The following is a 26,882-nucleotide window of genomic DNA, read 5'->3' on the forward strand; positions in this document are numbered from 1 at the left end:
CTGATAAATGGACAACGCAAAATGTTGGCAAAGATATTGGATATAAAATTAGAAAAGGTTCTTGGGTAAATTCTGACGAAGTAGGATTCGTGAGGGGCAGAAAGTCAATGACAACAGAAGAGAAAGGTCTCTATATGGTGCATTATTCAAAACAAAAGTAGCCCAATGAGCCAGCCTTGTTGCTGTACACAAGCTATTCATTGAATGGAATGGAGCTTTGTATAGACAGCATTGTTAACATTTGAGCCATGTTTACCAGATGAATTTGAATATTTACTTCTTTTCTCACCAGGGGGCGATGTGCATCATATTATTAATAGTGTGTTGTCTCTATGATTTGATCAAACATTTTACAGGAGAAACTACAGATTAAGGGTGCCGTTATAGTGCCACTTTTGCATAGCTGAAAAGCAGTTTCCACTTCACAGTGTTGCAAGGGTGACAGTATAACTCCTGTATCAGTGTGAGACTCCCTGGGGCAGGCAGGCACACACCACCTGGTGTTGACAGTGCATGGACTTTAACTCCAGTGTGATGCCAAATCGAGTTTGAAGAATGCTCAGAGGGTTCACTGGACGTTCTGCTGATCTTTATAAACTTAAGCAGGGCTCATTTAAATGCTATAAGAAAGCTTCTTCCCACGCTCTCAGTGCATTTAAATTTCTGGGCCCCAGTATAGCTCCGTACTGGCTGTAAGTTGACGCTGGTAGTTATTAATTTGATGATCAATAACTACACTATAACTTCAGTCTAAGAAACACCTTTCAAATATCATCACATGTATGTTTGGCCACGTTTTTTATTCAATGCAGCATCAGTGACAATACAATTAATCGGATCAGCACATTGTATTTTGTTGAACATGCACTTCGCAGATAGTTGAGTAGGGTGCTAATATTTGCCATTATTTCAAAACCGATTGAGTATTTTGAGTGTTTGAAACTCTGTTGCAAACACAAATAAGTAACTTGAGACCAAATTCCCACTTCAAATTAAAACACAACGTTAATGATCATGAAAGGAGAACCAAGGGAAATGTTGCTCACGGGGAGGATGTTTCCACTGATGGGTGAGACTAGAACTAGGGGGCATAATCTAAGAATAAGGGGCTGCCCTTTCAAAACTGAGATGAGGAGAAACTTCTTCACTCAGAGGGTAGTAAATCTATGGAATTTGCTACCCCAGAGAGCTGTGGAAGCTGCAACATTAAATAAATTTAAAATGGAGATAGACAGTTTCCTAGCAGATAAGGGAATTAGGGGTTACGGGGAGAGGGCAGGGAAGTGGACGTGAGTCTAGATTCGGATCAGCCATGATCCTATTGAATGGCGGAGCGGGCCCGAGAGGCCGTATGGCCTACTCCTGTTCCTACTTCTTATGTTCTTATGTGCCTATTACAAATCTAGTGAGCTGCGTACTGCTATGACATTCAGAAAAAGCTTTCCAGACTTGATTTCCAACCAGGAGGTGGCAGGTTTGAGTCTCGGGTCTGACCGTTCCTGTAATACACTTACCTTTAGTGAATTTGCCAATTCCTGGATTCCCTGTATAGTGCGTCATGCACAACCATAGAATGATGCAGCACAGAAGGAGGCCGTTTGGCCCATCATGCCTGTGCCGGCTCTTTGAAGGAGCTCTCCAATTTGTCACACTTCTCTGCTCTTTCCTCATAGCTCTGCAATTTTTTTTCCCTTCAAACATTTATCCAATTCCCTTGCGAAAGTTACTATTGAATCTGCTTCCACCATCCTTTCAGGCAGTGCATTACAGATCACAATTTGCTTCATAAATTTTTTTCCCCTCATATCGCCTCTGGTTCTTTTGGTAATCACCTTAAATCTGTGCCCTCTGGTTACCGACCCTTCTGCCACTGGAAACAGTTTCTCCTTATTTACTCTATCAAAACCTGTCATGATTTTGATCACCCCTATCAAATCTCCTCACCTTCTCTGCTCGAAGGAGAACAACCCCAGCTTCTCCAGCCTCTCCACATAACTGAAGTCCCTCATCCCTGCTACCATTCAAGTGAATCTCTTCTGCACCCTCTCCAAGGCCTTTCTAAAGTGTGGTGCCCAGAATTGGACACAATACTCCAGCTGAGGCCTAACCAGTGTTTTATAAAGGTTCATCATAACTTCCTTGCTTTTGTACTCTATGCCTCTATTAATAAAGCCAAGGATCCCGTATTTTTCTTTTAACAGCCTTTTCAGCTTGTCCTGCCACCTTCGAAGATTTGTGTACATACACCCCCAGGTCTCTCTGTTCCTGCACTCAATGTTCCCTCTAATTTTTTGAGGGGGCCCGCGCGGCCCCTTTAACGGGCTGCAAGGGCCAATCAAAATTCCGCACATTTGCAGTTTTTCTATTTAAAAGCCGGCTGCACGGGACCTCCAGAGCGCTGCACAGCCGCGCTTTTATGGAATATTGCCTGCACCAACGTTCCCCGTCTTTTTTTTGGTTCACGGCCCCTTTAAGGGGCAGTGCGGCCCATTCAAATTACCGCGCATGCGTGGTTTTTGCCATTAGAGTGTCATGGAGCCGACTGTGCGGGACCTGCAGATCGCCAGGCGGCCGTGCAGCTAAACGGGAACCCCCTTTAAATGGTACCATTTTGTTTATATTGCCGCTCCTGATTCTTCCTACCAAAATGTATCACTTCACACTTCTCTGCATTAAATTTCATCTGCCACGTGTCTGCCCATTTCACCAGTCTGTCATATGTCCTTCTGAAGTCTGTTACAATCCTCTTCATTGTTTACTACATTTCCGAGTTTCGTGTCATCTGCAAACTTTGAAATTATGCCCTGTGTGCCCAAGTCCAGGTGATTAATATATATCAGAAAGAGCAGTGGTCCTAATACTGGCCCCTGGGAAACACCACGGTATACTCCCGCCGCCCCCCCCCCCCCCCCGGTCTAAAAATCAACCGCTCACCACTACCCTGCTTTCTGTCCTTCAGCCAATTTTATATCCACGCTGCCACTGTCCCTTTAATCCACAGGAATTCATTTTGCTTACAAGTCTATTATGTGGTAACAAAGAACAAAATATAAACTAACATCATCTGCCTTACCTTGCTCAACTCAACTCATGCCACTTGCCAGGGAGAAAGCCATTGGGTCGATCATCTCTCCCTCCGCCTTCCAGAAAATGTTAACTGATTGCACAGTTGCCCTGTTCCATCTATTTGCGTGCTCCCTCTGTGTAATGTGACCTCAGATAGGTATTTCAGTTAATTTCCCAGTGCTAATGCTTATTCCCCAGTGTAGCTTTCAACGCTGTTTGATAAAGTACATATATAGATCACTCCTACCTGATGCTGGTTCATGTGGTTTGTGAACAATAATAAGGAAAGGACTTGCATTCCTTCCCTCACAAAGGAAAGTCAACAAATTTACATAGAAAAATAGGAGCAGGAGTCGACCATTCGGCCCCTCGAGCCTGCTCGCCATTCAATGTGATCATGGCTGATTCTCTATCTCAATACCATATTCCTGCTCTCTCCCCATACCCCTTGATGCCCTTTGTGTCTAGAAATCTATCTATCTCCTTCTTAAATATATTCAGTGACTGGGCCTCCACAGCCTTCTGTGGTAGAGAATTCCACAGGTTCACCACTCTCTGAGTGAAGAAATTTCTCCTCATCTCAATCCTAAATGTCCTACCCTGTATCCTAAGACTGTGACCCCTCATTCTAGACCCCCCCCCCCCCCGCCAGCCAGGGGAAACATCCTCGCTGCATCCAGTCTGTCCTGAAGGGCCTCTTCAGCTTGCCAGGCCTCTTCACGCTGGCCTTCACCTGGTGGGAAAGCTGTGGTAACTTTCCCAGCTCAGGTCAAAGTTACAATCACTGTCGGGGCCCAATGACGTCATTGGACTCTAATTAGTGTAGGTGAATTAGGACCCCGCTGGCTTAGCCACCTGTCCAGAAGCCTCCATTAAAATCAGAAACGACTGGGAAGGAACACGGGATATTTTCATTGCCCACCTGCCTGGTTTCCAGTTAGTTGCCAGTTAAATGTCAGTCAACTTGCAAGTAGGCGCAGTCCAGGTGTTAATTAGCTCCTGTGTGGTTGGGGGCTGACTGAACAGTGGGAACTGGTTTGTGTCTGAAAGGTACATGAAGAGAAATAGTTGAGAGAGTTCCGGCTCGAGCCAAGAGCGCAGAGCAGGGTGAGGTGGGAATGGAGTGAGAGTAAGGACTTCTAGAGTGGAAATTAGGTGGAAAGAAGGAAGGAAGTATTAAGTAGACTAGCTGATACTATGCATAAGTAACATAAACTTTAAAGTAGAACAAATCAATGAAACCTAAAAATGGCAGCACAGGGAGAATGATGTGTCATTCCGTCAAGATTGGTGTGTTTTGCGGGAATAGTGTTTCAAAAAAAAAACCAAAGAACAGTTCAAATGCATTAATTACAATGCACAGAGTGCAGGAAATAAACTGGAAACGATTATCTTACAGACTTAATAGTATTAATAGAAACCTGGCTGTAATCTGGACAAGAATGGAAAATAAACACATCAGGATATAGGACGGATAGAACAGATAAGAAAGGAGGTGGAGTGGCAATATTGGCAAAAGGGGGACTATGTGCTGTCGAGAGGGTTGATGTAAACCAGAAAGGGGTACAGAGTCAGTTTGGTTGCTGCTCAAATATAAAGGGCTTGTGACATTAGTAGAGGTGCATCACAGATCCCCAAATTGTGTGAGGGAAATGGAAGAGGAACTCTGCAGTCAGATTAGAGCATAGGGTTAGGAATAACAAAATGCTTGTGCTGAGAGACTTTAATGATCTATTTATCGATTGGGACAGAGAGAGGGTAAATGGAGAAATTGGAATTCCTAAAATCTGTACAAGATTCCTTCCTCAACCTAAAAGGGTGGAGGTGTTGCTAGATTTGGGAATGAACATTAAATTATTTTCTAAGTACATCAATAAAAAGAGAATTGTTAAAAGGGAGGTGGAGCCCCTGAGAGGAGAACATTGTCAATTTGTAGATGATGATCAAAAAATGGTAGAGAAGGATATCTTATGTTCTAATTAGATTTTTGGATTCTAGGGGAATCAAGGGATATGGAGATCGGGCGGGAAAGTGGAATTGAGGTCGATGATCAGCCATGATCTTATTGAATGGCGGAGCAGGCTCGAGGGGCCGTATGGCCTACTCCTCTTAATTCTTGTGTTCTTAAAAAGGAGGTGAATCCTGACGTGGTTGAGAGCGAGATGAGCAATATTATGATGGATAAGAGGAACGTTTTAGATAAGTTAATTAGGCTTAAGGAAGACAAAACACCAGCAGCCAACAGGATACACTCTAGGTTCCTGAGGGAGGATTTTGCCGAAGCTCTAGAAATGACATTCCGGGGCTCTATTAAATGTGAATGTTTGCCGGAGGACTGGAGAGTGGCCAATGTAGTACCCATTTTTAAAAAGGGAGACAGAGTTAACCTGGGTAATTACAGGCCAGCTAGTTTAAGAGCTGTGGTAGGGAACATTTTAGAGTTTCTAATTAAGGATGAAATTACCATACATCTAGATAAAGAGAAAATAGAAAGAGGCAGCATGGATTTCAAAAGCGCTTGGCAACCTTTATAGAACTCTTTGAGGAGGTAACCGTATTAAATGGTAGATGGGGAAATGCAATAGATGTAGTGTACATGGACTACCACATGAAAGGTCACCAGAGAAGATTAAGTGGTATGGAATTAGGGGGTAGATAGTAAACTGGATTAAAAATTGGTTAGAAGGGAGAAAACGGAGAGTAGGAGTTAAGGGCAGTTTTTCAGGGTGGTTGGAAGTGGGTCGTAGTGTCCCTCAGGGTTTAGTTCTGGGGCAAGATCTGTTCACTGTGAACATCAATGATTTGCACATAGGCTTGGAGGGAGTGGTGTCAAAATCTGCAAATGAGACCAAAATAGGAGGTGCAATTAATTCTTTAGAAAATTAAAAGAAACTACAAAGGGATATTGGTAATATGGGAGAAAGGGCTAAAAAGTGGCAGATGGAATTCACTGTCAGTATAAGGTGATGCATTTTGGGGGGAAATGAACAGCAGTAATTATACTGTGCGTGGAGGTAGGCCCAGTGCTGTGGAAGAGCAGAGGAATTTGGGGGTTACAGGTTTACAGATCATTGAAGGCAGCACTTCAAGTTGATAAGGCTGTGAAGGAAGTTAATGGAATTCTTGGTTTCATCACAAGTGGTAAAGAATATAAAAGCCAAGAGGTAATGATGAACCTATATAAAACCTTAAGACCTCAGTTCGAGTACTGTCAGCAGTATTGGGCAAGATGCTATAGGAAGGATATTTAGGCAGTACAATGCAAATTCACTAGGATGTTGCCTGGTATGAAGAAATACAACTATGAAGGAAGACGTGAAAAATGAAGGCTTTTTTTGTTAGAACAATGCAGGTTAAAAGGCAATATGATAGAAGTGTTTACAGTTATGAAAGGATGAGACAGCGTAGATAGAAGCAGTCTGTTTCCAGTAGTCGAGGGGTCTAAAATGAGGAGCCATAGATACAAGATTAAACGTAGCAGATTTAGAACAGAAAGCAAGAAACACAGAGCGTTGTGAGGCTGTGGAATTCACTTCCCGGGTTACTGGTTGAGGCAGAAACTAGGTCAAGATTAGATTGGATATGCGGATAAAGGAAAAAGGGATGAAGGACTATGGGGACAAGGTGTGTAAATGAGATTAGGACTACAGGCTCGCATGAATGCCGACACAGACTGGTTGGGCCTGTTTCCGTGTGAAAACTTCTATGTATTTCCATGAAGCCTAAAGTCTGAACAGCAATCCAAGTGACAAGCCCTCTGACATGAATCAGCCATTCATGAAAGAAAGACTTATGAAATAATACTGAGCAACCTACAGGTGGCGCTGTCCAGGGAGAGTATAAATACTCGGGCACGGGCCCAGCTTGCGCAGGACATTCTTAACAGGAACTAGTGAAGGACACAACTAGACCTCCATGTTGTAAAACAGTTGATTAAAGCTTTGTTTAACGCTTAGACCAAGTACCTAGTAGTTTTCTTATGTCAACCTCCATCCACTTTCACTTGGGTTAGATTGAGAGGTGATAAAATGTTATTTTGACACAAGGTGCCACTGGTTCCCAATGTAAAGAATGCTACAGAATTCACACAAGGCTTCTTCAGGTTTAAAATTATTTGCACTTTTAATGTACAAAACTGCAACAATATAGAGTTAAATATAGATGAGAAGGGGACACATCACATCTTGGTCACAGGCAACAAAATATAAAACAGATGGTGGTATCTTTAAAAAAACAACAAAGGCACACACTCAAACCGTGTTAACAAACAGTTGGGTAATAAGCAAACATTTTTTCAGATCACAACAGCCAGTTGAACACTTTTGTCTCTTCCCCCCCCAAACCCCCAGTTATTTTTTTATGTCAAAAAAATGAAAAAGAATTGAGAAGTTCACTCCATCCAAAGCTGGAAACCTCGACAGAGTCACGTAGACAGCTCATTGAAAAGTCCGAAGCTTTAAGCCTTTCAGCAGCCAATTGTGATTGTGCAGAAGCTCTTGGGATGATACCATGGGGCCAATTTTCGAAGCACTCCTTGTTGGAGGCCGTTTACAGCTCTCGATTGCCTCACAATCAGCCTGGTGAATCTTTTCTGACAATACATTATTTGGAGATATGGATGAAAAGTTACAGGGACATTTGTGGTCTGGACAGCAATACAATTCTCAAACTCATCCACTGACATAAAGATATTGCTTTGGATTCAAAACTTTGCCAACCGGAAACATTGCAGAGGCTGACCAGGGCAAAGGAGCGAGCGGGCACTGTGTAATCGCTCAGTGGTGCATCCAAACCTACAATGTTAATATTGTGTTTCACCATTATTAAATTATAATTTCTTAAACTGGCCTGTGTATTTTCAAGCCTGCTGTAATCGTTAAAGTTGTGGACAGTTCACTCTTGTGCAGTGTGCCTCATTAGAGTTCAGTATACATACTTATATATATATGTATGTACAAGTATACTAAAAAATATCTGACTTCAGCAGAAAAAGTTTCTCTACTCAATCGATGTCCTAATTTTGTTGCAAATCAGCATGGGATGTGAACAGATTAGAATTCATTTCCAAACTTTTGGAAATTGAGCCTAAAGTTCTATCAATTGAGAACTGGCCTTTGAATTCTGCTTTTGTCCCTCGTTGACTCCAACTTGAATTACTGGAGGTGTTTGTGAATGAGATTGCACAAGCGCCATGAAGGTGACATTTTATTGGTCGAGCCCTCCCCCCTCAAAATCAGTACTTGCAGTTCTGTGTGTGCACAAAGAAAGATTTGTATTTATATAGGCCCTTATCAGATCCCTCAGAAATGTCACAAAGTGTTTTCAAGGTAAATGCACTTTGCTTTTGAAAGTAAATTAAGGATGCAGGATTCTAAATCACAAAATTGTTTTAACATCACAAATGTACTGTGAAAAGCACAGTGTACTGCACAATCCTGTAAAGAACTTGTCATGGGTTTTAAGTAATATAAATAATCTGATTTATGTAGATGAGCAATGATGACGTATTATAAAAGCATTCGAATCACCAGGGTCAAGTATCTCACATACACAATACATAGAAACAATCTTTTAATTCGCAAACGCTTACTGAAGTGAGAGGGCATTCATACATTTGGTTGTCATTACCCCACCCACCACCGCCTCCTGCCACCCCAAGGGATCTTACAAAAATAAATAAAAGTAACATAACCAACTCTATATAGAACTGTTACCAATTTAATAGATTGCAATTCTTGTCTTTATCACAAAAATAGCTAATTTTAATAAAGATGCATTATCCAAACAGGAACATAGATGCTAAATAAAAAACATATTTAAAGCATTTATTTCACAGCTGACCCAGTAGATCGGCTTGTCTCCTGTTTGTGTAAGTTGTAAAGCTTTAGATCCCAATTATACAAACTTTCTTAATCATTCACTCACCCATTAATTCACTAGCGCACACTTGTACAGATACTTAAAGTTGAAATGATAATGTACAATCACACACACATTTGAAACCAGAAAGCTCACGTGATAGACAGAGTTCTTTCCGTAACTGAGAAATTAATGCAGGTTAATGGCAGCTATCATAGGAACTGGAGGAGGCCATCCAGGTCCTCAAGCCTGTTCCGCCATTCAATGAGATCGCGGGTGATCAGCATCCTAACTCCATCCACCTGCCTTGGCTCCATATCTCTTAATACCCATGGCGAGCAAAAATCTATCGATCTCAGATTTAAAATTATTAATTAAGCTCGCATATACTGCTTTTTGTGACAGAGAGTTCCACACTTCTACCACCTTTACGTGAAGAAATGTTTTCTAACTTCTCTCCCGAATGACCTGGCTCTGATTTTAAGGTTATGTCCCCTTGTCCTGGACTCCCCCACCAACAGAAAATGTTTCTCTCTATCTCCCCAATCAATTCCTTTCAAAATCCTAAACACCTTAATCAAATCACCCTTTAACCTTCTATATTCCAGGGAATACAAGCCTAGTTTATGTAATCTCTCCTCATAATTTAACCCTTTGAGCCCTGGTAACATTCTGGTGAATCTGCCCTGCCCTCCTTCCAAGGCCAATATATCCTTTCTAAGGTGCGGTTCCCAGAACTGTACACAGTGCTCAGTAACCAGGGCTTTGTGTAGCTGTAGCAAAACTTCCTCCCCGTTATATTCTAGCCCTCTTGTTACAAAGGTTAAGCCTTTTTAATTATTTTTTGTACCTGACTACTAGATTTTAGTGATGTGTACTTGGGGCCCCTAAATCTCTTTGGACCTCCACCGTTCCAAGATTTTCGTCATTTAAAAAATACTTGGCTCGATCCTCTTTTGGTTCAGATTTGATGACTTCACACTTACCTGTGTGAAATCCACCTGCCACAGTTTTGCCCACTCACTTAATCTATTAATGTCTCTTTGTAATTTTATGCTCCTGTCTACACTATTTACTATGCCACCAATCTTTGTGTCATCACCAAACTTGGATATATGGCTCTCTATTGTGTTTTCTAAGTCATTAATAAATATAGTGTATAGTTGAGGCCCCAGCACAGATCCTTGAGGGACACCACTACTCACTTCCTTCCAAATTAGAGTACATATCCATTATCCCTACTCTCTGTCTTCTACTGCCTAACCAATCTCCTAACCAGGTCAATAATTTTCCTTCAATTCCACGAGCTTTAATTTTAGCTAGCAGTCTCTTATGTGGAACCTTATTGAATGCCTTCTGGAAGTCTATATAAACTACATCCATAGACATTCCCTGTCTACTACTTTAGTTACTTCAAATTTCTCTGAGTGCCCAGTCACTCGGTCCTTAATTATAGATTCCAAACAATTCTCCACAACAGATGTTAGACTAACAGGTCTATCATTTCCTAGTTTTTCTCTCTCTTAAATAATGGAGTTACATTTGCAATTTTCCAATCTAAGGGAACAATTCCTGAATCGCAAGAGCTTTGGGAGATTATGACTAAAGCATCTGCAATTTCCTCACCTACTTCCTTTAAAACTCTGGGGTAGAAACCATCAGGCTCTGGGGATTTGTCAGTCTTTAATGCCATTATTTTTTTTAAATACTGTTTCTTGCTTACATTAACTTTAGTGAGTTCCAGTCCTTGAAAATGTTGTTGGTAATAGGTCTGTATTGTAGATTTTATGCTCTGAAACCCTATTTGTATCAGTATGGTTAATTATATAGGGAAAACTGAATATATGTAAGTGAAATACAATCTCCAAGTGGTTAAGATGACTTTTGTGGTTTAGATTTGTTATCTGAATCCTCAGATTGATTTATGTGAATTCACTTGCAGGTGCCTCTTATTACCACAATATTGAAAACATTTCTTACTTTGTTACTACATTTTGGTTTATGGATGGCACATGACAAATACTGCATTTATGATGTAGCATATGTATTATTTCTATGGCGTTTGCGACAGTAAATGATTGGAGAAGTGAATACCTTGTATGTATAGAGAATGTAATGACTGGGTGCTGTGAAAGACTCATAACTCTTATAACCACAGCATTTATGATTGGCTGTTAACAAACCATCAGACGGCAGTACAATAAAACCCGTCTAGACTAAGCACCTAATGATAGTCTCAGCACTAAACTATTTGAAGGCTAGAGCAAAGATGGTTATTATAGGTCTATAGTCTATCATTGTATTGGATTGATTCCATGGATAATTAATTTGAAAGTTTTAAATATATTCTAGAATGTTAATTCTGCAATGAGCTGTGACACTGGGCAGCAATCATACCCGTGGAATAAATATGTAATAATGAGACTTAAGGATTCAGTTGGACACTGTTGCTTTCAAGTTTGCTTTTCAGAAAATCTAAGTTTTAACAAAGTCATATTGTATTGTAGCAAAACAGAAAGTGAAAACAATCCACACAATATAATTTGTACATTTTTTTTCATTCTACAACAAATCTTAAAGACACAGTGAGGAACACAGTGGGGAAACCTTGTCCATGTGAAACAAATGCCTGTATTTTTAAGATTTGTGTGTTAAGAGCTACGAACATTGTTACAGGCACATGTAATACATACGCTTTTAGAGATTATACAATTTGGCATTTGAGAACTTCAATATCATTTCTGCAGCAAAATCAAAAATCTTTAGTACAAGATTACAGATTTTTAGTTTTACTTGAAAATGTCACAAATTAACAAAACCATTATTCTGTGTATTTCCCTCATTGAAATCCCATGTAATACTTGAATATACAGAAAAACTCAGTCGTTGAAAAAAAGGTTTTTCTTTCGTCTGTATTTGAAAACCGAAAGCCTTTTCTCAATGGTCAACAGAAGAGAGGATTCCACTGTAGCTGTAAGAAATATATTCACTTTCTCAATGGAAATCCTTCTCAATTTATCTTTGGCACGTTATTAGCACAGTTCTCGCTCTTTATTTGCTAGTACCTGCTCTGAAATATTGCTCCTACAGTTTTAGCTGTCAAATGTCTTCTAAAGACTTGGGATGATGTTGCACTCTTCTAGACGCTCATAATAACAGCCAGAAGATTTTTTTTTACATTAACACACACAACTCCACTTATAATGTACTGAATTTATAACAATAAAAAGCTCTTGCTCAGTGTTTACAATGCCTGATATTTTTTATAGGAACGTGTACACCTTTATTAGTTCAGAATTGGGTACAATTGCGACTAGCAGTGAAGTAAAGGTTGCCTGGTGATTTGGTAATATTAAATAACGGGGGAACAAATTTAACTTGATTCCAATGTGGAGAGTCCAAATTTCAGTCATTCTCATCAGCAAATCCAAATGTTACAACCTTGATATACAACTCAAAGTTGGAGTGGTTATGACCCCCCTTTCCTAGCACAGGTAAAGCATGTATATCACCTGATATACAGACCCCAGCATCTGCAACACTTGACCCCTTGTGACCCCACCTCATTGTTCTTTGATGTAATGTTTTCCTGACTAACCTGTTTGGACACCATTCACACCTTTGATCGCTGTGATTATCTCTCTGCCGAGGTGTGATAAATGGCAGTTAGAAAGATTACCTGTAATCATCTGGCATTATTCTCTGACTATATAAGCTGTGTCTTTATGCATCTCTCCACTTCACCAGACGAAGGAGCAGCGCTCCGAAAGCTTGTGATTTCAAATAAAACTGTTGGACTATAACCTGGTGTTGTGTGACTTCTTACATTTGTCCACCTGATTCAGGGCAAGAATCTCATCCTAATCGATGTGGGAGAAAGATGTTTGAAAGATTCAGAACTGTTCCATTCTCTGGTCTTGGGTAAGAGACATTTCCAGAAGAAATTGAATATTTGTTTGAAACTGCATCTTTATTAGCTTCCATTGCTTCAAAATGCTGTACCCTTGTTAGTTTTTATTACTAAAAAACCCAGATGAACAGCCAAGGTGTGTTTGACCTGGAGACTTGCTGAAGTGAATAGGCTGTATTACTAATGCAAGTACTGTACTTTTTGAAATGCCCTCAGATGGGATAAGGGTAAATTAATATTGCTCTTTTAAATTGAAAAAAAAATCATACTGATGTATTAAGAATTTTATTCCATTGCGCAATTTGACATTGTAGGCGGTAAAGTTATTATTATTCCACTGCTAACTGGACTAATGGCCCAAACAGATTCTCTCCGTGCTGTAATTTCCACCATCCTATAAAACTGCCAACTAAAAATGTACGGATTTGTAAAAGTGTTGTTAAATTCTGATTACCACTCCGGCTGCCTGACAAGGATTCCATTTTCAATGTAACTGGCTAAGGCTGCATGCTTCTGGCAGCCTATAGTCTGATCTCAATTGTCAGGCAGTATATGGATAGGTACCGATGCAATAAGGCTTCCGGTCAGGTCTCTCCCTCTACCGGACCTGAAGGACGGCGGAAGCAGTTGCGACCACCTGTACTGAGGGTGTACCTCAGGAAGAATGAGGGTGAACTGGACATTTTTTAAAATAAATAAATAACATTCATTCGTCAGACCATAACTGTTAGCAAATAAGTCTCGTCTAACCTACAGATTGACTAGGTCCATGCAAAAATATAATTTAAAATATATAGTTAAAAAAACACTTCACATCTCTGCACCAACTAAGTCTCAAGGTTGGAGCAGCATCCCTGCAGTATCAGTGACCTTACTTTCCACCACAATCTGTCATGAAACTGAACAAAAGCTTCAGTGCATCAGTGGAATCAGTTGGAATAGAATTCACAATACATCTAATCATTCGTAGCCATTGATGAAAGGAGACTTCTTTTCTCCAGGCTGGACTACAACCCAATTTCTGTCAGCAAAAAAAAAAAAACAAGCTTTAAAACTGCATTCCACCAAAGTGTGTTCACCAGTATCATTTTTCATATTCAAGCGAAATGTGTTGTGTGTCAGTACTGTACACAAGAGCACTGTTTACTGTGTGTAGTTGTAGAATTTACAATAGTTTAAAAGTTGAAACACCGTGACCTTTGTAAGAAAGCAATAAATATGGAAAAGCAAGTTTTTGAATAGTGGAGCATTAGACAGGGTGAATATGTTCTTAAAAGGTAGTCCTTGGTTCCGAGGGACTGCCTAAGAAGAAGAAGAAAAGGTAGTAGAACTTTGAATTTAATTTAATTTTAACTGATCTACCTACATGTGCTGGGGACACTGTCTGGGGACAAATGTTGCCATTGGAAGGCTCTGAAACTCAACAAAATGCCTCTAACCACCAGTAATAAAAAGCATGTCTATTAGATTTCTTAGAATCTTTAGTTTTTTGTGTGTTATCATTGAATGAGTAAGTAATTTAGACAATCTCATTAACTCATTTGAAACTCATATATACTATCATTTGCCACTTAGGACTCCAACATCAAGGTAAATCAATTTGGAGAGATCTCCTTCCCTGGGGACTTCCCATACCCATATGGAAACTGTTGCAAAATCAAGGTATATTGTTTTAATTTCAGAAATTAAATTTATTTTACTGGCATTTTTAATCCATTAAATGACTTGCTCTCATCTGCAACTCACCAGAGACTGACTTTGTGGGTTCTTGCTTGAAAGAAACAGCTATGAAGTTGACAAGTAGATGTTTGTTTTTAAATGGGATACGCAGTGTGATTCGAAATGAACAAATTCCAGTGCTTGATCCAAAACCATTTACTGCCATTGTCAGGGGTCTGGATTGTAGTGCATTGTTTGAATATTTGGATGTAGAAAATAAAAGATCAACTAACCAGGAACAAAAAAATTACTGATTAACACTGAACCTACAACCTCGGTGGGCATAGTTAGCCCTTGGGCTTTGGGTTGCACTTGTCCCAATATCACAAGTTAAATTATTTTATGTATCCCACCACACCCACTATTTGATGAATAACCACGTGTTAGGGTGGTACAGCAATAATAAATGTACAAAAAATTAAATGCCATTGATGATCATAACCTACTGACCTGAAGTCACAGGAGTCATCAGTATTACTTAGTGATTACAAATTAAATTCACATACCAAGCATAATCCACCATCATTTAGGGGTCTCGCTGTGTGGTACAAAGTTCTTCCCAAAGACATTTACCAGAACTGATCTGATGATATGTTTAAACACCTGGAATGAGGATGTGAAAAGATGCCTCCTGGAAATGGTTGCAGTTATTGGAGGGCCACCATTCAAGATGTTGTAACTATCTAAGCATGAAACATTTTAAATGGTCTTCCCATGAGTTTGGTCGCTATTTCTTAACAATTTCAAGGGAGAAAAATGTTGGTATTAGAACTGAAAATTAAAGAACAGTTTTCAAAGCCGGGTCACAGCAAAAACTGCCCTGGTTGATGCCTGCAGCCATCACTTTCAACTGTTTCTGAAACAGCTTAGAATCTAGTCTGGGGTAAAGCAGCAGATGTCTAAAACGATCAATGCAGATAAAGTACAAGCCACCAGTTCACTGGATCATAGAAAATGTAGTTACAATGGGGCTTATTTGATCAATACACAAACTTTGCAGTTAGCTGGAAAAGCCTGGGGTGATATCCAGCCCTGTCTTGTCCTTTGATATAGCGTGGAGCCCCTGCAAACCCCGGGACAGAGACAGAATCTAGTCATCTGCCATTTATTTCACTTGATTAACTTTTGTTAATTTATTCGTTCAACCTACCACAGAGCCAGGTTACAGTAGTTTAAATACCTAACGTTCTAATTAAGACGAGATTCACTGAAGCAACCATCACTAAACTGGTGCACAGGAAAACTATGCTGGAGCGTTTCCAAGTAGCATCACGGTACTAGGTTTTACTATGTGGTTATTATGGGCGAGCTTTAACACAGAATGCAGTTTATTAATATACTGGCGTATTAAGCAATTGCAGTGTGGAACTATTTAGAACGGGGTGGCAGCGAAAGCAGTTGATGCTACGGTTAGACTGTTCTGCAACAAATGCGAGTGTTCCTGCAGGTGAGGTGACTTCGATTTAAACTTCAGCTATTGTGCAATCTGCACATTATTGGTATTGATTTAAGGAATTGCGTGCGGGACACAAGGTTAAATACTACGGATTTATGATGTGGGCTGCATGGGGGATCCCCAACAGTCCCAAGATAAGGTAATAATGAATTAAAGTCAGGGTTTCAGTAGCAGAAACATTGGAGCTCTGCAAAGCCACAAGACGGTGTCAGGATAGAGTGTACCTGTTGCGATACGACTCACTGGGGGAAACTCGAGTCGACCCTTCGAGCCAGGCTGACTGCGTTAACCTGTACTTGCAATGGAAGGGGACCGAGACCCGATGCACGGTGATCTTTGTCTGGTGGGACCATGGCTCACGGTTAAATACTAGTTTGGAGATCATCGCCATTCAACAGAGTCCTCTGCGTCTCCGTGACATCGTGCAGCCTGGACTTGTCCTGCCGGCTATCACTGCGGTCCACCTCGTCCAGGCCGCTGACCTTTTTCAAGCAGAGCACGTTCTGAAAGCTTTTCTTGAAGTTGTCGGACAGAAAGGCGTAGAGGATGGGGTTGGCGCAGCTGTTGGCGTAGGAGAGGATGACCACGAACTCGTAGAAGCCTTTCATGGCCTGAGTGGGCTTGACCTCCACCGCCAGGGACAGAAAGTTGAAAATGTAGAAGGGCAGCCAGCAGAAAACGAAGACGGCCACCACGATGGAGACCATCTTGGTGACCTTCTTCTCCGATTTCTTCCGCTTGGAGGATCCCACGCGGATGCCCGAGGCTTTCACCTTGACGATGATCATGAGGTAGCAGAGGCAGATGACGGTCAGGGGCAGGAAGAAGCCCAGCACGAAGGTGTAGATGACAAAGGCCGTGTACCAGGCCTGGTCCTGGCTGGGCCAGGTGATGGTGCAGCTGCTTCTGCCGTGGCGGGTCTGGACCCCGGAGTAGATCATGATGGGCAGGATGACCAAGAGCGAGATGAACCAGACCGCCCCGTTGACCAGTTTGGCCACCCGTGGCTTGCGCCACCTGGACGACCTGATGGGGTGGACCACTGCCAGGTACCGGTCGATGCTCATCACCGTCAGGCAGAAGATGCTGGTGAACTGGTTGACGCCGTCCACCGTCATCAGGATCCTGCAGGCCGCCTGGCCAAAGGGCCAGTGGGCCAGGGCCACCTGGATAGCGATGAAGGGCAGCCCCACCATGAAAAGCTCGTCCGCTATGGCTAAGTTGAGGATGTAGATGTTGGTCACCGTCTTCATTTTGGCGTAACGGAGGATCACGTAGATGACCAAGGTGTTCCCGCTGAGACCCACCACACACACCACAAAGTAGATGAAAGGGAGAAGGACACTGCCGCTCATGTCATCGGCGGGGGGCATGCTGGTGCTCCAATTGGGGGAGATCTCGGTGGAGGTGTTTCCTCCTTCGTATGTTGCTAAAATCCATTCAGCCGTTGTAGTCAACTGCATCGAGATGTTCAAAGCCATTTTGTGTCACCCTGGAATGACGCCTCGCCTCGCCTCGCACTCGGCTACTGGCTGTACATTATAGAAGGACCTGAAGCACAAGATAGCTTTAGTCACCACCGGCCATTACACATGCTCTTATCTTCACTACTGCAGTGAACAATATATTTTTTTAAACTTTAAAACATTCAGTCGAAAGACAAAGTAAACGCCGGCTCCTTAAGGTAATGGTACACAGAGGTGTCGGTGCACAGGATTGAGAGTTTAGCAGGTTTATCCGCGCCTTCATTCCATTTTAAGTATCGATTTTTAGCAGTCTGATTGTTATTAAATCCGAGAAATCGGAAATCCATCAACCCTCGCCCTGTCTGAGTGCAATTAACATTTGATCGAATCTCCCCACACAGATGTTTATAGAACACGTTCACAAGAGGGAGGCCTTGAGATGATTATGGGATCGGGTAATCGGGAAACCTTTTCCATCTATTAAACTATGGCAAGACTCAATCCGATAAAAAAAAATAAAGGATCTATTGAAAGATGAATATAGAAAAAATAAACCTCCGTGTGAATCTCGGTATTCCACTCCTCTGACAGTCTAGTTCCTGGCCACCAGAAGTCAGAGTGGGTGCAAGACGCCCAGTGGCTGACCCAGGAGGGTAAATGCAGTTCCCCGGCAGAAGCATCAGCTTTCTGAAGGGTCAGAAACACAGAACATCTCAAACCAGAACCATTCGAAGATGGGAATCACTGTGGGCACAAGTCTCGCTATCTGCGTCTTAATATCTTGAGATTCAGGTTGGCTCTTAGCACACAAGTAACGTGCAAACCAATCGTCCTGCGTATTGCTTTGTAATATATTTCTCCGTATAATGCTACTTATAGTCTCTATACGCTTGTATAGAGAAGACTACCCACCTGTGGAATTCATCATCCCGAGAGAGAGAGGGAAATAAAGGAGGAAAAGACTTGTTAGGTGTCCCCTGCACATTGGCGATATTGAGCGTTTAATGACACATTTGGAAACCGTAGGCTTGCTAGCGTTGGAATAAACCTCAGTAACAATGGAGAGACTCCTGCATTGCTGTCAGATTTAACCCTTGAAGCTACCTTGCTTTTGCAGTTGAACACATTCAATTCTGAACTGACCAACGTCCTAAAAAAAAGCACCTCTAGAGAGCACTTACCTTCCAAGAGGAAAAAAAACCAGAAAAAAGAACGCGATTCGGGTCTCTTGAACTTTAGAAGACCATTAAAACAGACACCCGTTTAATTTCACAGGGAACCAAAAGCGAGACTTCGATCGTTCATGGTGTTTAACAGCGTGTTTTTTTTTTTATAAGCACCTGTTGATTTTTCTGCCAACTGTTGTTAAAGTGGATTTTTTTTAAGAGAGGTTGGTTGAATCGCTGGTGGAAGCGGAGGGGTCCAACCAGGTCCCAGCGAGAGTTCCTTGTACTGCTCCACAGCCAGCCCGTGTCCCGGGATCTCGGCGACTCTCTTGCCTTGCGGGAGCAGCAGCCTCGACTGTTGCACACACGATGGAGCCAGAGCTGTGAACGCCGATACCAACTGATGTTAAATATCTCCGACGTTTCCAACGTGTTCTTCTACGTCAGGCTCAAGAGAGATAGCGGCAGTCAGATACCCGCTGGGCTGCAAATCACTGCAGCAACCAGCAAATACACACACACACACACACACACATAGATGGAGGGAACTCAGAGAAATTACATTCTCTTTAAACTAGATGAGATTGATTAACTTTGTTGTGGCGCACTGGGATTTTAAGAACATCCTGCTTCGTGACACTTGAGTCCCGGGGTGCAAGTGAGCAGCCTCGCTCATTGCCACTGAAGGCGGTGTTTGTCCATGTTTGGGGGAATGGGCCGCTATTAACTGCCTTCCAACTCTGAAGGGTGGTTTCTGGACTCGTTTCCGAGGTCGCGCTTTGAGAAAGGGTGAAAGCACTCGGTGCTATATATCGTTGCAAAGTGGCTATGTTGCCTAAATTCACACGCCAGAGGCGTCCTGCAAGGCGAGGAGGTGACTATTGGCCACTGCTCTCCTCTGCTGAACAACTGCACGCTTTGGAACCGAATCCCCAAAAGACAGGGGAGTGCCCACGCAATGCGAATGGCAGGTGTGCGGTTGCACACGAAGTATAAAAGAAGTAATATTCTAATTGGGCGCAAAGTGACATTTAAAGATGTCTGTTGGGGGAAGGAAACCGGGTCGAGGCGGTGGGTGCAGGCGCGTTTGACAGGAGACAGGAAATGCAAGCAAATCGGATCGACCAACTTGTAGGATGCATTGGCGAAATGCAAGACGCGAGGAGATGACAGATTCGGCAAGAAAGCGAATTAAAATCTCTTGGGAATGATTTTCGCGAGAGATTCGCGCGTTTCCCCTCTTGCGGCAGATATGACACCACAGCTGGAAAAATGGTAGGAGAGAACAAGTTGTGATGGTTACAGTAAATTGTGTTATTTTCTTAAATTCAAATAATTAAAAGAACCTTGAATTGTACTGAATATTTCACTTCCTTGGACCAACAAAAAATGATTTTAATTGATGTTTTTATAAGAACGTTCCCACATCCCTAGGGGCCGATGGAATCCTTGTGAACACCATTCCTCTTGTGACTTTGCCTGGATTCGGTCGCCAGTCCCTTGTAGGTGGGTGTTTCCTAAAGTGTATACCGGTTTCCTAATGTACCTCCCTAACTACTTCACTTGAACCACCTGCCGCGACTGATTTTGCATTTGAATTTCGAGACTTGTTTTGAGTGTGTGCTGCTCCACAGCTTCTCATGTATGAGACTTTGAATCTGCATAATGGGATTCGCCCAACCATTGCTTATCGTCAATAATATTTCGTGATGGGTTTAGTTTCTGTACTTAAGAATCTGATTGGGTAGGTTTCATCCGCATTCTTATGACAATGAGAGACTTCAACTCACTTGCAATTTGAACATCTATCTTGATTAGATGGGAACTTCAAACAAAGTGAAATACAAGGAGGAAATATGTTGCTATGAAGGGTATTTACAGTAAGAGAGGATCATAGAATATGCAGCATGGAAGGGGGCTTTCAACCTATGGACCTGTGCCCTCCTAGTTCTTCAGCTGCAGGTATCTACTCTCATGCAACTGCTTTGCCCTTTCCCCCTGTCCGTTTACATCCTTTCCTTTCAAACACTTATCCAAAATCCTCTGTAACAATGTCCTCTACCTCAATGGCCACTTGTGGTAAAACATTCCATGTTTTAATAGCCAGTATGAAAAAAAATTCTTCTAACTTTCCCCCTTAGTTCTTCGAATGATAATCCTGAGCCTGTGCCCCTTTATTACAAAGTGTGTTTGGACCCAGGCTGGACCCTACGTTTTTCTTTAATCTTTTTGTAATTGTTTGTTGCATTTTATTTCAACTGGCTAGGAAGGGGTTAACTAACCTTAATCCAGTAAGTTCTGTAAAGTAAGTTTGGGGAATTTTTATTACATTTACTTGGCATCAAGAACAGGGGTTATAGCTTGGGTTACAGTGGCAAGCCAAGCGCAGGCAGCGCAAGGAGCGCACGTCCACCCAAGCATCCCACCCACCCGTCCCTTCAACCACCGTTTGCCCCACCTGTGACAGAGACTGTAGGTCCCGCATTGGACTCATCAGTCACCTGAGAACTCATTTTTAATGTGGAAGCAAGTCATCCTCGGTTCCGAGGGACTGCCTAAGAAGGGACAGTGGCAACTAAGTATTCTTGCCCTTAGGAGTTAAGAGAAGCTTGGAGTAAAATTATTGAGCCAAGCCAAAAATTAGACAATCAATGGCAAAATAGTTCATTTTTGTAGAGGGAAGACTTGGTTAGTTAGAGTAGCTAAGAGCCTTAATAGCGGAAGAGCACTCTGAGAGGTTTGCAGATGGAAGCTAATTGACATTATGAGGAATATGTACCTTCTGCCGAGGGTAGGAACATGGATAAACTGATGGCAGGTAGACACATTTGCTGTACACAGCATGGTGCCATGCTGTAGGTCAAAGATCAACACACAAGCTGCCACATCCAGTCCTTCTCCCTTATGTCAGCCTCAATACCTGGGGTGCCTTGGTGGCCTCATTGGCTCACCAGGTTTTTTTTGTGGGGAGATAATGAGATGTCTTTTTTTTTACCTGCTGTTGATGCTGATGTTCTCTATGCTCCAGTAACGACTCTAATCTTTCCTTCCTAAATGTACTAAACTGTAAGAGGAGGGAAATGACCCTTTAGCTATTTCTATTGATGCATGGCTGTGTCTTCCTGCTTTCAATTATTGACTCCAGATTGTAAACATCTGCTCTTCATGATTGCCCTTGAAATTTCACACAAATTGGGTACATCACGTAACTGCATCTACAATAAACACTGGGGAAATGTCACAACTGTCAGCATTGGAAAGTACTTGCCATGGTCAAAGCTAAACTCAAATACCAGTTTTGGCAACAAAAAGTAATGATTCTGATTCTAAAACAAATAACTTTTTTACTTCAATCTGAGGTTATGTCATGGCAATTGGGGTTTGTTTCCGATACTTTTTCTTCTCATTCTTGCTGTGGAAGTCAGCTTCTGCAGATGGGCCAGTGCTCCCAATGATCAGAAACTGAACCATATGGAATTAGAATAAAGGAAGGAATGTGTCACAGGGCAAACAAGTCTCCCTTTTGTGAAATGGCTACTGGATTGTACACGGAATCCCACCTCATGTCACCTCAGAAGACGGACAATACTAGCCACAGCAGACATTTTTCATAAGAGGCGAAACTGTTATCAGGTTGATTCACAAATAATTATTTACAGAAGAGCTGAGATATTGAACTGTCCAATGCAGCACTTGGAGTCTGGAGACGGATTTAATCAAAACAAACCCGTTAGACTACACTCCTTCAGTCCTTCTTATAGAGCCTGAAATGAAGAATTCGTCAGAAAGAAGTAAGCAATCTTGTTCCTCAGTGAAAACAGTTTATCATCTTTTTATGAATTGCCTAAGTTTAAGGTGACAGAGTTTAATGCTCTGTTCCCTTCAGAGACGCACTATGGTAATAATTTAGTCAGCGCTTTTATGCTTGGTAGCTAGCAATTTTCTTCTCATTAAAGTGAATGGGCAGAAAATAGCGAGCGCAAATGTAAAAAAACATTCTCTAAGTAGAGATGCTGACTTTTAATGTGTAAAACTTTTTTGAAAAAAATAAGCGACAACTGGAGAAAGCCTAGAAAAAAATCACTGTTTGTCACAATGGTATTTTGTGATTTAGTTAGGACCGGTGATTGACATGTTTGCCGTCTAACAGCACTGCGAAGCAATGTGTCCATTGCCAACAGAATTTGATTGGATAAAAAGTGATCCAGTTTTGGCCAAAGAGGAAGGGAAGTTTACCCAATGTTTGATGACGCAGCTAATGCCAAATTTCTCCTGAACTGACAATAAACGGAAAGTCCTTGGCTCCCTCAGCCTTTCCTTCCTCCTTCTATCTACAGGGTCTTGAACCCCATGGTTGCCACTTGATGTAGCCCCTCTTCTATCTTACTCTTTTCAACCTTGATGATATCCAGGTTTAAAATGGATTCCACAAGGAACCCTGGGCACTTTGGTGGATCTTACTTCCAGTATAAGTTGGACCGTAATAACGTTGTGAACTTTGACTTGGTATGAATGTGCGTGATCATGTGCCTCGAATAGCGAAAGTTAGCTGAGATATAATGACCGCATTAATTCATTCGTTGGCAGTTAAATTCCACGTTGCAATCAGTAACAACAGCAAGGTAGATTTGTAACACTTGTCCGCGAGTCACTCACTGGCTGGAAAGCAGGCATTGCAATTGTTGCCACTGGGGCAGGGCTCCAATCATATTAACTGGGCAGTTTTATTTTTCTTCCTTTTCTATACAAATATTGAAACCTGTATACAAACAAACAGAGAAATGTAGTAACGCTTTCTAACCATTTAATCGTTTTTTTTTCAAATTTAATATAACTATTTTTACCTGTGCCCCTTCCAGGTGAGGTTAAGAATACCACAATTTCATAGTTACATTTAGAACTTAATGCCAAGCTGTTCAACAACGCCATTTGAATAACACCTAAGCAGGCATTACTGGAAGGAATCTTAACTTCTGTCCTCAAATACGCAGTGGAATTTACCACCAGATACATCAATAAATGGTACTGTTATACACGCATCGTTTACAGACCAGTACCTCTTTGCAGACTTGAGTTATACGGATCATTCTAGTTACATTTTTGATGTTACTGAAGAACCAATGGGACTGTTGGCGTTTCATCATTCAACAATTTAAAGAAGAATTTTGCCAAAGTTTACAAGCAGTCTGTTGGTTCATCTGGGAACTTTTTAAAGGTTTGTTTCACACTAGTTAGCTATACTGCCGGCTGATGTGAAGCTGAAGCGGCATGTGACTATCTTCTGGAGGTAGTCTCACACCGCTTGCCAGAATTGGATCTGGCTGACTTCCCTTTGAGTTATACAACACTTGGCATCAATGTAAAGCCAAAACCACTTCACGTGGATGTGAACTGTACTGTATAACTAGCCTGTAAAATAGATTGAAAGGTCAAATATAAAATATATTCATAATTGCAGTGCTACTTCCTGACTAGGGGGATAGAAGCATTCTGAACTTCCATAGTTATCCATAAACAAAATCCATTACCTTGTGTTCTGAAATATACCCAGTTGCAATATGGAAAATTATAGTCATTGGCTTTTATTTACAATAAAGCAAGAGATATTTCATTTACCTTTGGCTTACTGACTAAATAAGTGTCAATTTGGCTTAGTGTCAGGACTCTCACCTCTGAGTCAGGAGATTGTGCATTCAAGCCCTACTCCAGGAGCTGAGCAAATAATCTAGGCTGACGTATCAGTGCAGTTCTGAGGACTGAATTCTCAGAGCTGCCCTGCTTCCAATGAAATATTACATTGAAGCTCAGTCCGCCTGTTCAAGTGGATGTAAAGAAATCCCATAGCACATTTCAAAGAAAAGCAAGGAGTTGCCCTGGTTTCCTGGCCAATTCATCCTTCAATCACCGCCGCCACCACCACCAGTTATGTAGTGCCTTTAACATGCAAAACGCCCCAAGCAATGTTCCCTCTAATTTTGTTTGGCCCTGCGCGGCCCCTTTAAGGGGCTGTGCGGGCAGTTCAAAATACCGCGCGTGCGTGGTTGTTGTATTGAAAAGCCGGCAAGCTGGCTGCGCGGGTTCCCTGGAGCGCTGCGAGGCCATGCAACTTACAGGGAACATTGGTCCCAAGGTGCTTGACAAGAGAGTTATCAATAAAATGTTTTGACACGGAGCCACAGGAGGAGATAGCAAGACAGATGACCAGGCGCTTGGTCAAAGAGGTAGGTTTTAAGGAGCATCTTAAAGAAGGAGAGAGAGTTAGCGAGGCGGAGAGATTTAGGGTGGGAATTCCGGAGCTTAGGGCAAGGCAGCTGAAAGCGTGCAGCGAATGGTGGAGCGAGTAAAATCGGGCATGCGCATGAGGCCAGATTTGGAGGCGAACAGAGATCTCGAAGGCTTGTAGGCTGGAGGAGGTTACAGAGATAGGGAGGGGTGAGGTCATGGAGGGCTTTCAAAACCAGGATGAGAATTTTAAAATCGAGGCATTGTCAGACCGGGAGCCAGTAGAGGTCAACAAGCACAGGATGATGGGTGAACGAGACTTGGTGCGAGTTAAGATATGGACACCAGAGTTTTGTATGAGCTCAAGTTTATGGAGAGTGGAAGATGGGAGGCTGGTCAGGAGAGTGTTGGAATAGTCAAGCCTAGAGGTAACGGGGCATGGATGAGGGTTTCAGCAGCATATGAGCTGAGACAGGGGCATAGTCGGGCGATGTTACGTAGGTGGAATTATGCAGTCTTGGTGATGGAGCAGAAATGTGATCGGAAGCTCATCTCAGGGGTAAACACAACATCAAGATTATGAACGGCCTGCCTCAGCTTCAGACAGTTGCCAGGGAGAGGGATGGAAACGGTGGTCAGAGAATGGAGTTTGTGGCGGGGACCAAAGACAATGGCTTCAGTCTTCCCAATATTTAGTTGGAGGAAAGTTCTGATCATCCAGAACTGGATGTCGGACAAGCAGTCTGACAAATCAGAGGCAAGAGAGGCGGTGGTGAGATAGAGCTGAGTCTCGTCAGAGTACACGTGCAACCTGATGTGTTTTTGGATGATGTCGCTGAGAGGCAGCATGAAGATGAGAAATAAAAGGGGGCCAAGTATAGATCTGTAGGGGACTCCAGGGGTAACGGTGTGGGAGTTGGGAAGAGAAAACCATTGCAGGTGATTCTCTGGCTACGATTCGATAGATAAGGATGGAACCAGGCGAGTGCAGTCCCGCCCAGCTGGATGACAGAGGAGAGGCGTTGGAGGAGGATTGCGTGGCCAAGTGTGTTGAAGGCTGCAGATAGGTCGAGAAGGATGAGGAGGGATAGTTTATCATGGTCACAGTCACATAGAATATCAACAGAACAGATTAACTTGGATTTAAAGGGACTTTGGTATTAGAATGCAATTTGATGCAGTTTTTCTTAAGTTCACCTGTCAGTCTTAAAGAGACCTATTACAGTGGATATCACATCACTGTACATGAGGAGATGACTTTGTAAATGCTATATGGCTGTTTAGGAAAGGAATACTGTCACAAAGATGCCAAGAAAAGTGATGATATCACAGTACTCTGGAACTCTTGATGTCACCACACAGTGGAATGTCAATTAGGAACATTGGAACAGGAATAGGCCATTCAGCCCCTCAAGCCTATTCCAGAGCCATTCAATGAGATCATGGTCGATCTGCATCCTAACTCCATCCACCCGCCTTGGCTCCATATCCCTTAATACACTTGGCTAGCAAAAATCTGTCGATCTCAGATTTAAAATGATTAATTGATCTAGCATCTACTGCTTATTGTGAGAGAGTTCCACACTTCTACCACCCTTTGCATGAAGAAGTGTTTCTCTCCTGAATGGCCTGGCTCTGATTTTAAGGTTATGTCTCCTCGTCCTAAACTTCCCCCACCAACAGAAAATGTTTCTCTTTATCTACCTTATCAATTCCTTTAAAAATCCTAAAAACCTCAAAACTTGAGAGGGTGCAGAGGAGATTTACCAGAATGGTTCCGGGAATGGGGCATCTTAGCTACAAGGACAGGTTGGAGAAGCTGGATTTGTTTTCATTAGAGCAAAGGAGGTTGAGGGGTGATTTGATAACGGTGTATGACAGGTTTGGATAGGCTAGATGGGGAAGGCTGTTCCTACTAATTGATGGTACAAGGACTAGGGGGCACGGATTTATGGTTTTGGGCAAGAGATACAGGGGGGATGTGAGGAAAAACTTTTTTACGCAGCAAGTGGCGAAGA

At 42.2% G+C, this 26,882-nt stretch overlaps 1 protein-coding gene across 1 annotated transcript; it reads right to left on the reverse strand.

Moving 5' to 3' along the window:
- Positions 1-16,372: 16,372 nt before the first annotated feature.
- On the reverse strand, positions 16,373-17,491 carry LOC147102855 (somatostatin receptor type 2-like). Its single transcript, XM_085964063.1, has one exon. The coding sequence runs from the start codon at positions 17,489-17,491 to the stop codon at positions 16,373-16,375; it is 1,119 nt and encodes a 372-aa protein (XP_085820189.1).
- Positions 17,492-26,882: the final 9,391 nt, after the last annotated feature.

The sequence above is a fragment of the Somniosus microcephalus genome, chromosome 21 (assembly GCF_052327205.1).
Source record: "Somniosus microcephalus isolate GS21.2 chromosome 21, FLI_Smic_1.0, whole genome shotgun sequence".
In the NCBI taxonomy this organism is placed as follows: domain Eukaryota; kingdom Metazoa; phylum Chordata; class Chondrichthyes; order Squaliformes; family Somniosidae; genus Somniosus; species Somniosus microcephalus.